The 13,945-nt window shown below is 45.2% G+C and overlaps 1 protein-coding gene across 2 annotated transcripts in view; it reads left to right on the plus strand.

The window, feature by feature from the left end:
* Positions 1 to 10,581, plus strand: part of PDLIM2 (PDZ and LIM domain 2) — a 47,101-nt gene extending 36,520 nt beyond the window's left edge. For both annotated transcript variants that reach the window (XM_048511934.1, XM_048511935.1), the window contains exons 7-10: positions 3,910 to 4,064; positions 5,204 to 5,349; positions 6,328 to 6,445; positions 9,678 to 10,581. In XM_048511934.1, the coding sequence (XP_048367891.1) occupies positions 3,910 to 4,064; positions 5,204 to 5,349; positions 6,328 to 6,445; positions 9,678 to 9,873 (615 nt within the window). In that variant the 3' untranslated portion in view covers positions 9,874 to 10,581. The remainder of the gene's footprint in view (positions 1 to 3,909; positions 4,065 to 5,203; positions 5,350 to 6,327; positions 6,446 to 9,677) is intronic.
* The last annotated feature ends 3,364 nt before the right edge of the window (positions 10,582 to 13,945 follow it).

The following is a 13,945-nucleotide window of genomic DNA, read 5'->3' on the forward strand; positions in this document are numbered from 1 at the left end:
CCTTTGACCCAACCTAGTTACCTAATAGCAGAAGGGAAAATTTCCTCCATAGATATCCCCTTATTCACTTGGCGGAGGTGGGGGGAATGGAGATTGTAAACTGTGCTGATTAGTGGGTTTCTGTCAAGTCCCCTGCACTCTGCTGCTCCCAGACACATTTGCTTCTACTTAGGCAAGGGTTTCTCCTTTCTTCCCTCTCCAAGGCCTTTAAACAGGAGCAGATGCAATAGAGAAGGGAATAGCTATTGGGCGAGCAATGCTGCGCCTTTCGAACAAACTGCATGGGGGTGGGGAAGAATAGGGTTGCACTGAGATATGGAGGGGGCTGGAAAACACTGGGTAGGTGGCAGCCCTCCCATTTTAGCACTGGTGGCTCTCCCTTGAAGTTCTGGAAAGAGACCTCCTCCCTCTCTCTTGTGACTTCTGCTTCAGTTCAGGGCTGGGCTGCCGTCAACTTGCCTGGTACTCAGATTGGTGTGAGAAGCAGTGGCTACTTCCAGAAGATTTGGCTCCTCGGAATGCTTTCAAAGTTGAGGCAGCTGCTGGTAACAGAGGGTTGCCAACTCCTGGTTGGGAAATTCCTGGAGATTTGGGGGTGGGGCCTAGCGTCAGTAGGATTTTGGGACAGTTGGAAGTTCAGTGGGGTATAATGGCATTGAATTCATCCTCCAATGCAACTGTTTTCTCCCAGGGAATAGACTTCTGTAGTCTACAGATCAGTAGTAATTTTGAGAGTTCTCCAGGCCCCACCTTGAGGTTGGCAACTGTACTGGTAAGAGAGATGTCAGATTAATTCGTAAAGGGGTGGCCAATTTTTTCCCCAAGTGAGCTGTATGGGAGGGCCATTTTAAGGGGCGTGGCAATGGATTCCTCCACCCAACCACTACCAATTCCATGGGGTGATTTTTACTTCTTGAGTTGAGAACAGATCCAACTCTAAGCGAATAAGGGTCAAATATGGTGTGATGCTGGAATTCAGAGACTGGAGTGCCATTATGTGTAATTTGGCCCTACGAAACAGCTGCATGATCTTCCAATATGGATTGGCTCTGCAGCACTGGAGAAGGTGAGGGTCACTTTCCTCCACCATTTCTCTGATTGAAAATACCTCACCCCCACCCCCAGCCTTGCCCAACTCAGGCAGAGAAAAAAACAGTATTTATTGTGCCTGTCTGTCTTCTACCCCCAATCGAAACTTAAAGGAGTGGGGGTGCTGTCTTCAGTCTTATTACTTTTAATTGCATGTAGATGACTCCTCTTTGTGTCTGTTGCCTGAGGTTTTATTGCTGTTTGTACTGTTCATGTACTAGTAAGAATATTGCTTCCCTTCCTACTGTCATGATGTTGCCGCCGAGGCGTCATCCTGAGATCCAGTCTCTTGATACTTAGTTGCTAGCAAGATAGGAAGAAGTAATTCTGAGTTTAGTTTCTCACCTCCTCTCTAACACCAGTCGGCTTCTGCGCCCCTGTTTATCAGCACCACCTTTCCCCATTAGCTGCTGGGAGACTTGAGTGCTTTCCTTCCTGAAGGTAGGAAATGGAATTATGTGCTTGGCGCCCTCTTGTGTCTGGATTCTTCTCTGAAGCAACCAGATATGCTGGTTGTGAGAGGCTGGCTTTGTTCAGCACATCACATCTTTGGGAGTCAGTGGATCCACCTAAGGCAGGGGTCCCCAAACTTTTTAAACAGGGGGCCAGTTCACTGTCCCTCAGACTGTTGGAGGGCCGAACTAAAAAAAACTATGAACACATTCCTATGCACAAATGATTGTAAAATGTTTGATTTCACCTTTCAGCCTTTCTGTCATGGTCTATTTTTAGAACAGTGACCAAAGTATGTCAAGTACAGGGTGGGCTCCAAATATTGTTGGGGAGGCTGTGGAATACCTTCCCCTGTAAAAAAAAAAAAGGCAGAACTTTCTCAACGAAACATTCCATCTAACCCAGTATCAGGTATCTTCCTGGGTTCTTTCCTCCCTAGCAGCCAGCGAAATATTCGGCCAGCCTGGCTGATGCCAATGGGAGTGAGGGCGGAACAGAAAGCCTGAGAGCAACACATGGAGTAGCTGAGAGGGAAGGGCGGAGCAGGCGTTGCCACATGTAAGGTTTCCAACTCTGGGTCAGAAAATTCATGGAGATTTGGGGGTGCCATCATAACAGCCGTTGGGGCTGGTTCCTCCTCTCCCTCGAGCCCCCACTGCACTTGAATGGAGCCATCACCGCAATGCCTGGCGGGCCGGATAAATGCCTTCAGGGGGCCACATTTGGCCCCCGGGCCGTAGTTTGGGGACCCCTGACCTAAGGGCTTTAGTTCCTGTTTTTTAGAGCTCACAGTTGAGTCAAGGACAGAATGTGCAAACTTTCACCTCCCTGCACAGGAAATGACGTCAGTATAGCATTAACCAGTTTAACTTTAGCCCAGTTTGAGAGCCTGTTCATAGATGGTGTAATCTCAGTTATCTCCAGGAAGAAATTCTTGCTGTGTTTGGATTTGGTGGCCATTTTTAAAAACCCTCGCTAATTATGTTGGCATTCTGTGCTGGTGGCAATGTGCATTTTGCTTTCCTAGCAGATCGTTGGTGGGCCTAGGGAAAGGATTGCTGAAGTTGCAAAGAGTTTCCATATCTTAAAGAGAGGCAGACTAGTCTGGGATTCATGTTGCTGTGTGCTTCAGTTGTGTAATCACACAGCAAATGTGCAGAATATAGAGCTGGGAGACATCATTTTCATGGAATCTCTGCATCTTTTTAAAAAAATCAAATGTCTGGCTCTTATGTATTGATTTATTGATTTATTCAAATTTATATTCCGCCCCATCTCCGCAGGGCTCAGAGCAGGTTACAACAATCAATTTATAAATAATTAAAATAGGGCCATACAAAAGTTAAAAACAATTAAAACAATAATACAATAATGGCAGATAACAGTATGCATGCAGAGTTGGGTGCACAGTGATGTTTGAAGTGTGCTAAATTATTGAAAGGAGGAAAAATGCTGAATAATTCTTGAAATAGTTTGAAGCAGAGCTTTAATCCTTAAAATACAGGGCAGGCAACAAACTTCTCAGAGACTGAATAAAGGTTGTGCGTATGTATAAAGCATGTGTAAAGTGCCATCAAGTCGCAGTTGACTTACGTCAAATATGTGACTAACAGAGGTGGTTTGTCATCACCCGCCTTTGCATAGCAACCCTGGAATTCCTTGGGTGTTTCCCATCTACATACTAACCAGGGCTTCCAAGATCTCATAAGATTGGGCTTCCCTGGGCCATCCAGGTCAAGGCAAATGAAGGTTACTGATGTCAATTAAAGTTACAAACACAGTGTAGCTGGAAGAGTTTGCAGAATCGGAGTAGGTGAGAAGAAATCACACATCTGAATGCCCCACCCTGCATTGAGGCAAGTTGAGTTGTCTGTGCAAATGTAGCATTTTCTGTTGTTTCTCACTGTATAAAAAAGGCAGAAACTATGGGCCTTTCCCCACTCTCTTCCATCCCCCCATCCCTATTCCATCCCCATCCATCCCTGCTCTCAGCGCGCAGCATCCCAGGTGCGCAGCCGGGCGTCCCCATGACCCCGCGCTTTGCTCGGGGTCATCAAAAGGCGCCCTTAAGAAGGGCAACTGGGATGCCGCGCACTGAGGGGGCGCGAGAGAGGCAGCGTCGGGGCAGCTGCGTTCTCGCCTCCCTTGAAATGGGGAGTGCAGCTGTACCCCGCGCTACTTTAGGAGAGTAGCGCGGGGCTTAAGGTAAGTGGGGAAAGGCCCCAGGATGCATTCCGTGGGATGCTGGGGAAGTCTCCCTTCTTGGCAACACTGCGCCGTCCCTTTCCCGGGTTTCCACATGTTCCTTTCCTGCAGAATCTTTCTTTACATCCTATCTTGTTTTTTCCTCTATCTCTTCTGCTACAGGAGCGGAGGACTTTCAGTCCCTCCAATGGGTCTCCCACTATAGCCCTGCCTCCGTTGAATGGCTCTCCATCCCCAGGAGCATATTCACTTGGTAGTCCTTTGGAGATGAGGAAGGACCAGGACAGAAGTTCTCCCTCCTTCTACAGGCGTTACAGGTAACCTGTGTAGCAGAGCGGCCGAGGAGAAGCACTTAAGCCCAGTCTAGCCATGAACTGGGTAAAGAGACTGTGTACAAAATTTTAAAAGAGCCGTGCAGCATTTGTGAACATGCTTTGAGCTCTTTGGGGGACTGAGTCTGTGTTGTGAAGTCTGTGCCTCCTTTCTTGATAGAGTGGGGCTTTCCAAACTTGTGCCTGATATTTAAAAAGGACTTTAAAAGCTATCTCTGTTTTCTTGAGAAACTGGGCAGGGTAAGGGTTAATAATTCAATGCTGCCGCTGAGCCCAAGCCCAGAGGCTGGGCAGGTCTGGGCGTCATGCAAAGGGAGTGTTCCACCTGCCTTTGGAGAAAGAGAGAGAGAGAGAGAGTCTGACGAGGCCTTCCAGAGGAGGAGTAAGGAAGTCGGTTAGGTGAGAGGGTAGTGGATGTGTCATCGCAGGAAGCCTTGGTCTCTGGGGGTCAATAATCACTCTTACAGGAGCTGTGTAAGAAGAAGTCACCTGCTGTCTCTCTTCCCGGAAGTGTGGCTCTTTTAAAGCTTGGAAGGACAGAGCTGTGAGAGAGGTCCTTTCACTTGGGTGGAAGTGCCAGGGATTCCAGTCCAGGGAGGGTGCGGTCTGATAGGTAGGATTGTCTGCTTCACTGTCCTCAAATCCTGATAAGCACCTTTGATATTTTTCCCTGATCTGCTCCTTTATTCAATGATGGGATAGAGAGCCAGAAGAATTTCAAGAGTTTCATTGTTAGTAAAATGGGAAGGGTGAAACAAAATTTTGCAGAGGTTGTGGCAGTCGGTGGCTTTCAGGCGTGGGTCCTTGTCACTTTCTGAAATGGTGCTATGGGAATAAGAGAAGTCACTTGTTGGCGACTTGCAAGCCTTAGATAGAAGGGGAGACATTTGATTCTACTTGCCAAGATTTCTGAAATCTCAGGTCAGTCCTCCAAAGGATCTTAAAAAAAACAACCTTGAATGGAATGTATCCTGCTCCCTTGGGGGCTCATCTCTCAGTCCGACCCCTTCTTTCAGGCTATTCTGAAAGATGCTTATGATGGAAGACCGGTTTGTCCTGTTGTCCTGGATAAAAAAAGCTAGAGGTCTCCTCCCTTCCCCAATTCTCATTCGTTCTCTCTCCAGTCTGGATACAGAACCAGCCATGCGTCGTTTGGAAGGGGACTCTGAAGTTTATAAAATGATGCAGGAAAACCGTGAGACCCGAGCGCCACCTCGGCAGTCGAGCACTTTCCGTTTGCTCCAAGTAGCTCTGGAATTGGATGAAAAAGGTAAGAGAAGGGAGTGGGAAGGGAGGCCATAACAAAGGGGGAGAGTAGGGGAATAATTGCATCTCAGCAGAGCACATGTTTTGCAGGGCCCAGGTTAAGTTCCCTAGGGACAGCTGTGGGGTAGCCACTGTTTGGAAAAACCTTTCCGTGAGGATCTGTGCAGCTACCACATTAGACTGGCAGGTATTGCTGGAACAGTGTGTACTTGGAACTAGCTGGCGTGGGTTTTACAAACGTGAACCTGCCTTGTACCATCTGACTGCTGGTCAATCGAGGTCAGGATTGTCTGCTGACTGACAACAGCTCTCGAGTCTCAGGTGGAGATCTTTCATATCACCTGCTTTTTCATCATTTTAACTGGAGAAGCCGGGGACTGATCCGGGGACCTTCCGCATGTAAAGCGGATGCTCCATCATTGAGCCTCAATCCCGCTCCTGTGCCATGCCATTCTGGTGGCCTGTTCTGCCCCACACTGTTTGACCACCAGCCCAAACAAAGTCCCAAAGTTGTGTTATAGTACTGCATCTGAAGACAACATCACAAAGGAGTATGAGTGGAGCGGCAGCCTTTAATTGGTAGATTAGACAAGCTAAGCTTTTAATTTAAAGCAAACTGAAATAGCTAGTTTTGTGTGTTAAGGACATGTCTTGTTTACTTTTGGAGACCACCTCGATTTGGATATGTTTGTTATAATAGGAATTTTTTTAATGACTAGATATGACTTTCCCAACTAACAACATGCGGTAACTTACAATTTAATGCACCAAAGCAGTCTTGAACTTCCTTCAATATCTTTTTTAAAAAGTCATTGTATTGAAGTTTTGAAAATATCCGTATTTGCAGTCTAATGTAATTGAACATAATTAACCAGTAAAAGTCAATCTCATTAAGCTTGATTGTCTGCCAGCCCTGCTCCCGACTCCCTGACAGCCAGCCCTGCTTCGGATTCTTAACATGCTTTCTTTATTGCTTTGTCAGAGGGCTCCGTGGGTCACTACCCCAGCCAGCTGTCTCCCGGTGCTCACAAGCCAGTCAGCAGTTCTACAGCAGGGTCCCAGAAGCTGCATATGTGCGAGAAATGTGGCAGTAGCATCACGTGAGTGTTGCTGATCCCGGGTGTGGGAGTCTGCATTGGGAGGACACAGATGGGAACTGGAGAAAGGTGTCTCCTGAGAGCAATGCTCTGGAAAAACGAAGGTTGACTTTGCTGCTCCCCAGGGCTGAATGCTGCAAAGGAGGCTGTAGGAAAATAAAACAGCTGTAATCAGGCGTGTTGGCCCATGCAAAATCCAGAACAAGAAACAAAATCCATGTCGTGCTGTTTATTAGGGCCAACCAAAATACCACAAAGCCTTGTGAAAGCTTTTGAGTTTATCAGAGCTTTTTATCAGGCTAGAAGTCACAGAAGTTGAAAAATGAAGGAGGCAAAAAGCAAATTTCCCAAATCTTAAGACCCTGCCTGGCCAACCTTTAGCACCCAAAAGCAGTTTGAGTGTTGTTTGGGTTTTGCTGGAATCTGTTTTTTAGGGGACATGATACTCTGTCGTTTGCTGCTTTTTCTCACTATGAAAGTCCTGTTATCTAATACCTGTTGCAGTTTATCTAGAGTCTGTGAGCGTGTCAGCATCTAACACCAAAGGCTGGCAAGATAAAGTCTTAAGATTCTGGCCTTGAAAATTTGCTTTTTCTTCCTTCATTTTCAAATTTTTGAAACATCCGGTCTTATTTATTAATTTATTAAAATGTTTATATGCAGCCCATAGCCATTTGAAGAGAGGAAGGAATTTTCCTCTGGGTCAGACTGGCTTTTTGCCTTCCTCTGGGCTTAGTGCAAAGGTCACTGGGGGAGTGAGAGGCGGTTAGTTGTGAATTTCCTTCATTGCATGTTGGACTAGATGACCTTTGATATCCCTTCCAGTCCATGTTTCTATGTTCCCTCATGGTTCAAGGAAGCTTCAAGATGGTGAAGAATTCTGATGAGCCGAAAAGCTGGCACAATATTTTGTGTCATTTTGGTTGGCTGGAATAAAAGACGTTACACAGATTGTGTCCCCTTTGTGCCTACACCTTGCTGATATGCTAACCCATGTAGGAAGTTGGACATGTACTGCCATCTAGTGGACAGATAGAAGAATAGTTCTTTGGCACTTCCCAAGCCCACAATGTGTCATGGCAATCTGTAATTAATTTCATGGCTGGGAAAACAGCAAATGACACACAATGGAAAGAACACTAAACAATGGTTATTTGGCAGGGGAGAGATGGTTGTCACACTAACATGTAATAATGAGTGTTTAGTAGTACAGTTATCCACAGTTAACTCTATTTATGCAAGCATGTTGATTTGAATATTTCATGATAGATTGCATTTGAATCCCATTCCTTCTCCAAGGAGCTCAGGAAAGTAGACATTGGGGTTACCCCATTATTCCCCACAACAACACTGAGTCTAGATCAGTCTGAGAAAGGGTGGCTGGCCAGAGGTTTTGTGCTGAGCAAGGATTTGGACGTGGGTCTCCCTGCTAGTCCAGTCCTCTGGGCCTGCTTCTACTCAGAGAAACATTATTGTGTAGTTCTCTCATTGCAGCAGAATGTCCTCACGCATTTTTCTGCAATTATCTCCCTCTGTCTACTATCCCCTTGAATACCATTGGAGGCTTAAAAATAGGCAAATGCTAGATCACTATAGTACAAATTCTCAGGGCTTTTCCGCATTCTCATTTTCCTTCCTTGTATATTCCTGTTTCTTCAGGGGTTTTTTTGTTCCACGCGTGTTTTGCTCTCTGTAGTGGTTGATTTGATATTATATCAGTTTAAATCTGCAGGGAGTTATGCTGGACATAAACCAATGTAACATTGATGAGAATGCAGAAAAGCTCTCAGATTACAAGGAATCTTTTTATTAGTCTTTTTATTAACTATCTGTACTATGAAAATCATATGTGACTTTGAAATTTTATTGCATGTAGATATTTTGAAGTCAGTATTGGCTGATCTATGATTGCAACAAATAAAGTTTTATAAAGAATTCTTAGACTTAAAACATTCTCAGTTTTTATTTTTAAAAGCTGAGTCTCTAGCTTTTTTTGTTGCAGTGATACAAGAGGCACTGACAGAGAAGGCAAAGAAGGTGATTTTATCCCCATCTTCCACCCCACGGAAGCCTTTTGACCCGCATGGCTTTTAGTCTGCAGAATAAACTTTCTCAGGGTCAGAAAGGTACCCTTAATAAGTTATGCAAAGTGTGTGTGTCTTTGAAGATACTGTTTAAATTATTGTGGCTTTTGTCACTAAGGTAGCTTCCACATGGTAGTGGTTCTTCATGTTCCTTTAATTACTACTGCAAAAGCAGAGGTGTGTACGTCAGTGACCGAGCTTCTACACATGGGAGTTTTCCGCTCACTTTCCTCCATCACTTTTCCCTTGTATGAATGCTCTGCAGCAACTCTGTATTAGCTCTCTGGGGTCACGGCTGCTGTGAGAATTCACTGCTGGTTTTTGTTGTTGTTGTTCACAAATATAGGCATTCAATAGATTGTGACAGTGATTTAGTTTGGAAACTCAGGCAAAGGAAAACTTCAATATGGAAGCAAGCCTACAAAAGTCTTTTTATTTAATTCTCTTAAGTGACTAAAAAGGCAGGGGAGATTGCTGTACCTTTGCTGGACATTGCCCACCCATTTCCAAGATTTTCCTGAAAGCTGAGAGCTTGTTTTCTAAAATAAAAAAGCCAAACTTTGGCAGGGCATTGGCATTTCAGTTTTTTACCAGGTGCCATTCACATTTCTCTGATGGACTCTGATATCTCTCAGTCCTAATCATGTCTGTATAGGCCTCTCATTTGCATGCTGAGGGTGGGGAATTATCTGCCCCCTGGGCCAGTCTCTTGTCCTTGAGGAATTTAGGAGCAAAGGGAAATTCCATCCATGTATTAATGCTCTAGGAATTTCCCCTAGTTTCAGGAACCAGATGTTTCCACACTCCTGCATTCCTGCTGGGTGACCTTGGGCTAGTCACAGTTCTTTGGAACTCTCTCAGCTCCACTCACCTCGGAAGGTGTCTGTTGTGGGGAGAAGAAGGGAAAGGAGCTTGTAAAGCACCTTGAGTCTCCTTACAGGAGAGAAAGGTGGGATATAAATCCAGACTCTTCTTCTTCTGTGGTAAAGACCATGGAGATTCTGGGAGGCAGCCTAGAGCATTATCCAGAAGTGACATTGCATCTTTCCCAAGCACTACCCCCCCCCCATCTCCCAGCATTTGCCAAAGTAGTCTTGAATCTTATGTCTTTATCCCATTACACTGACTTTATCTTTTGTTGTCTCTCGTAGAAACCAGGCAGTGAGGATCCAGGAGAACCGCTACCGCCATCCCTCCTGCTATACCTGCACTGATTGTGGCCTTAATCTGAAGATGCGTGGTCATTTCTGGGTGGGAGAAGAGATGTTCTGTGAGAAGCATGCTCGCCAGCGCTACCAGGGGCCAGGAGTGACCAGCCCTCCCACTGCAGTCTATTCTCAGTCCTAAAAAGTATCCAAGTACATAAGACAGAGCTTTCTCTCACACCAAATCTGTATTAGTACAGGAGGCACCATGGGTATCTTTCAACAGTTCACTTGCACCATCTTAACCAGTCCAGGGTCTTTTCCCTAGCCCCTTTCTGATGAAATGGTTAGTACCTTCTGCTGGTGCAGTCCCATCCAGGAAAGGGAGCATCCAGTACAAAACACAAGGGCACATGGATCTTGGGAATAAGGTCTGTAAGGTTTCACCAGTTGAAAAAGAACTTTCCAATTTGCTTTCCCTTGGCAGGTTCTCAGCCTGTTTCTTAGAAGGGCAGTTTCCATATTGCACAAGTATAGTCGTGTTTGGTGGCTTTGGAGGGATGGGGTTACTCTTAAAGATTACTTAAGGGTCAGGCTGTGCGATGCAGGGGTCCTTGCCCTCACCACCCCTCTTTTTTGCAAAGCAACACTGACCCCCAAGTGACTCTTCCCCAGCTATCCACTCACCCGAACAGAAGGCACCGTTGCTTCTCTTTGTGACTACTGCACCTATTTCTCACCACCGCTGCCAACATCGTTGCGTCCCTGTTGAAAATGGAGAAATGAAGAGAGGTGGGGGGAGTCTCTAAAGCACTCTGCACCGGGATAGCGGTGGGGCAGCTTTGAACATTGACTCTGTAAAGCTTCTCTAAAATTATGTAAAATGTAATATATATGTGTGTATAAATTACTTACCCTGTGCCTTTTCTTTGTAAAAACCAAGTAGAAACAAGTAGAAGTATTTTTTCTGTACAGATTGTGGGCTTCTAGGAACATAGCAGTGTACCCTTCCAGTCAGAGCACGTGTGTATTCTTGGCAGCCTATGGCGAGTTCTTTGGAATGGTAAATGCCTTCAGCATTCAGTGTGGGTTGACGTGTGGACTCTCCCAGATATTGCTAGGCAAAGCATGAGAAATTGCTGTGACTGCAGCAAGAGTGGACGAGTCCCATTGTTCTTCCAGGCCAGGTATCCCCCTAATAAATGGGGCACTGCTATCCCCTCATGTGGCAGGAGAACGATCATCATTTGAGGAGGGTGTTGTGATCCCCCCCCCAAGTGCAAAATGGAGCTTGACGTCAACAGGTATGTATCTATTTATAAAGTTCAGACTTTGAGCTTCTGGGATTTCACTTTACATTTTCAGTGTAAATTGTTAGCTTAAGCTACTGCTGACCTTCCTGCTGATGAAATAGGATGCTGTTTCACAGTAGCTCTTGGATGCTGGGTTTTGGGAAATTTAGAACACTCTAGTTCTCTTATGTGTATAAACTGTGTGCTTTTTCTGCACTGTAGCCTTGTGACAGTTTGCTACATTCTCAGTGTGGGCCTGGGGGTAGCTAGAACAATTATTGGCAAATGCTCCCCTGCTGCTCAGCACTGCGGGGTGTGCGTTCTAATTGCACAAGTCAAACTAGATGCTGTGCTGTCACGGGTCTTGAGTTCTGCCTTACAGCACTCCTCTCCTCCCTTTTGCCACTTATGCATCACTTGTGAATTGATCAAGGCTGGTTTTTTTATTGTCGTGGTTGGGGATTCTGCAGTTGCAGGCACATTTTGCATTGCAGGATTCTTTGAAAATAAGCAAATATGATGTGCGTTTGTAGAGGCCTCTGTGCCAAGTATTCCAACATATCATTCTCTTTAAAACACACACACACACACCAGCAGCAGGGCAGGTCTAGCAAAATGTAGGAGTGTAAATCAATTTTAAATGCATTGAAGAGTGAGAGGATTGGCAGATCTGCAGAATCCATGCACCTTACTTTTCTCTGGCAAGTAATGAGGAGGGCATCACAGACTGTACCTACACTTCTCTCTACAACGGCTGTCTTGCATAAGCCCATAAAAGGGGTGGGGAAAATGAAGGACACTTTGTGGGTGGAGATGATTTACAGTCATGAAGAAACATTGGAGCAAGCTAAGAGAGATTTATGGGCCCGATCAGTGGATGGGAGAAACCCCATGACCAGTCAGACGCTCAGAACAAGCCTTCAGCCAGTGTCATAGACAGGTATGGTCTTGGCCTAGGTTGCTGCTGCTTTTGCTTTTGGATAAATAGCTGCTCCTGTCTGCTGGGACAAGAGTTCTTCCGTGATGAGAACTCTCTGGTGAGCAGGGGGAAAATACGGGCTTTGGGAGCTCACTCAACCTCTGTATCTATTTAAGACTTTGTTGAGGTTGGGTCAAGTCAGTGCATTTAATGGCATATTGGCAGAGTATGATCCAGAGTGTACATATACAAGCGCAGTCTGGATGTAATTTGTTTTCACTATTTATTTTGCAAATTCATAGTATAGGATTTGTCATGAATCCAAACTGGCACTACCGTGTTTCCCCGAAAATAAGACAGTGTCTTATGTTAATTTTTGCTCCCAAAGATGCGTTATGTCTTATTTTCAGGGGATGTCTTATTTTTCTGTGTTCTGCTTCCAAACATGCTTCCAAACAAAAACTTTGCTACATCTTACTTTTGGGGGATGCCTTATATTTCGCACTTCAGCAAAACCTCTACTACGTCTTATTTTCCGGGGATGTCTTATATTCGGGGAAACAGGGTAGCTGCCATTGTTCTGACGTGTAGTATGAGTAGCTAGCCAGCAGAGGGAGCCAAGGCCCTTCAACAGGTTCAAGTACTGTCATTTCAGGTGTCTGTGGAAAGAGGAGTCTGTTGCTTCCAAAAAAAAATTGTTTTGAGACACTAGCTGCCTCATATGCTAGCACAAGCTTTGGTGACCTGAAGTGTCCTATGCACAGATTGTGGCTTTGTCTTTTTGGATTTGGGTTGCAGAGACAGAACTGCACCTTTGTAAGCTGTATTTTCTCTTCTAGGTCTGTAGTGATACGATGGCTTTTTCAGCTCTGCTTCATGGAAGTGTTCAGACCATACCATACCATACTGGAGTGTCATTTAAACTAACCATGCCCCTTCTGTGTTGTATGTTACAGCAGTACCTATTACAGCGTTCCCCTTCCAGCTCTGGGTTGGGAAATTCCTGGAGATTTGCAGGTAGAACCTGGGGGGTGTAGTTTGTGGTTGTGGGGGGAGGGATTCAGCAGGTTATTAATGCCACAGAGTTGACCCTCTAAAGCTGCCTTTTTCTCCAGGGGAAAATGATATCTGTTATCTGGAGATATCCAGACCCCACCTGGAGATTGGCAACTCGACTCATCTTGTATATATTTTTGTGTATGTGTATATATATATTGTATGTATATTATATAAACATGTATACATACTTAGAGTGCAGTCCAGTTACAGACATACTGAGGATGTATCATATTACCTTCTATTACTGTGACTACTCAGTGAAAGGCAATGCTGGAGCTCCATTTTGGAATACTTGGTTTTGCCTGGAGAAGGCCCCAGTTTCAGTCCCTGCCATTTCTTCTTAAAGGATCACTTGTTGGCAGTAGATCTGAGCTAGGTTGTGGACCTTGGAATGCCTTCACCAATTAGAGTAGACAGTTTGGGAATAGACTCCTTAAAAAGTAAATAGTTGTCTTGGTCTCCAGCAACATGCAGTCTACGTAATATCTCACAGAATGTAGACAGAGGCCTTGGCATCTTTAAGGACAAGGCCTCTGTCTCCATTCTATGCAGGATGCTGAATGGATTTCAGTGGATGATCACAGTGTGTTACTAGCTGGTATCTGATTGGGTTGCTGGCAAGAAGATGCAAAAACAGGGATATTGGAATTCAGTGGTGGTGAACCTATGGCACTCCAGATGTTCATGGACTACAATTCCCATCAGCCCCTGCCAGCATGGCCAATAGGCTGTTGGGAATTGTAGTCCGTGAACATCTGGAGTGCCATAGGTTCGCCACAACGGGAATAGATGCATAATAGCCTGACTGTAGTAAAAGACAATTCTATGCTCACACAGACACACCTCTCAAGGACTTCCACCAGAGCAAGGGGGAAAGTCCAGATGCAGGTATTACTTGTGATGGCGTAGCTCAGGTGTAGCTTTTTGAGTCCATAGGCATCTCTGAAATTCTGTGTGGTAGGTGCATTCACAAAATGGCTGCTACTGCCTACCTTCAGTTACAA

This window comes from Sphaerodactylus townsendi, linkage group LG12, assembly GCF_021028975.2.
Source record: "Sphaerodactylus townsendi isolate TG3544 linkage group LG12, MPM_Stown_v2.3, whole genome shotgun sequence".
Classification (NCBI taxonomy): Eukaryota; Metazoa; Chordata; class Lepidosauria; order Squamata; family Sphaerodactylidae; genus Sphaerodactylus; species Sphaerodactylus townsendi.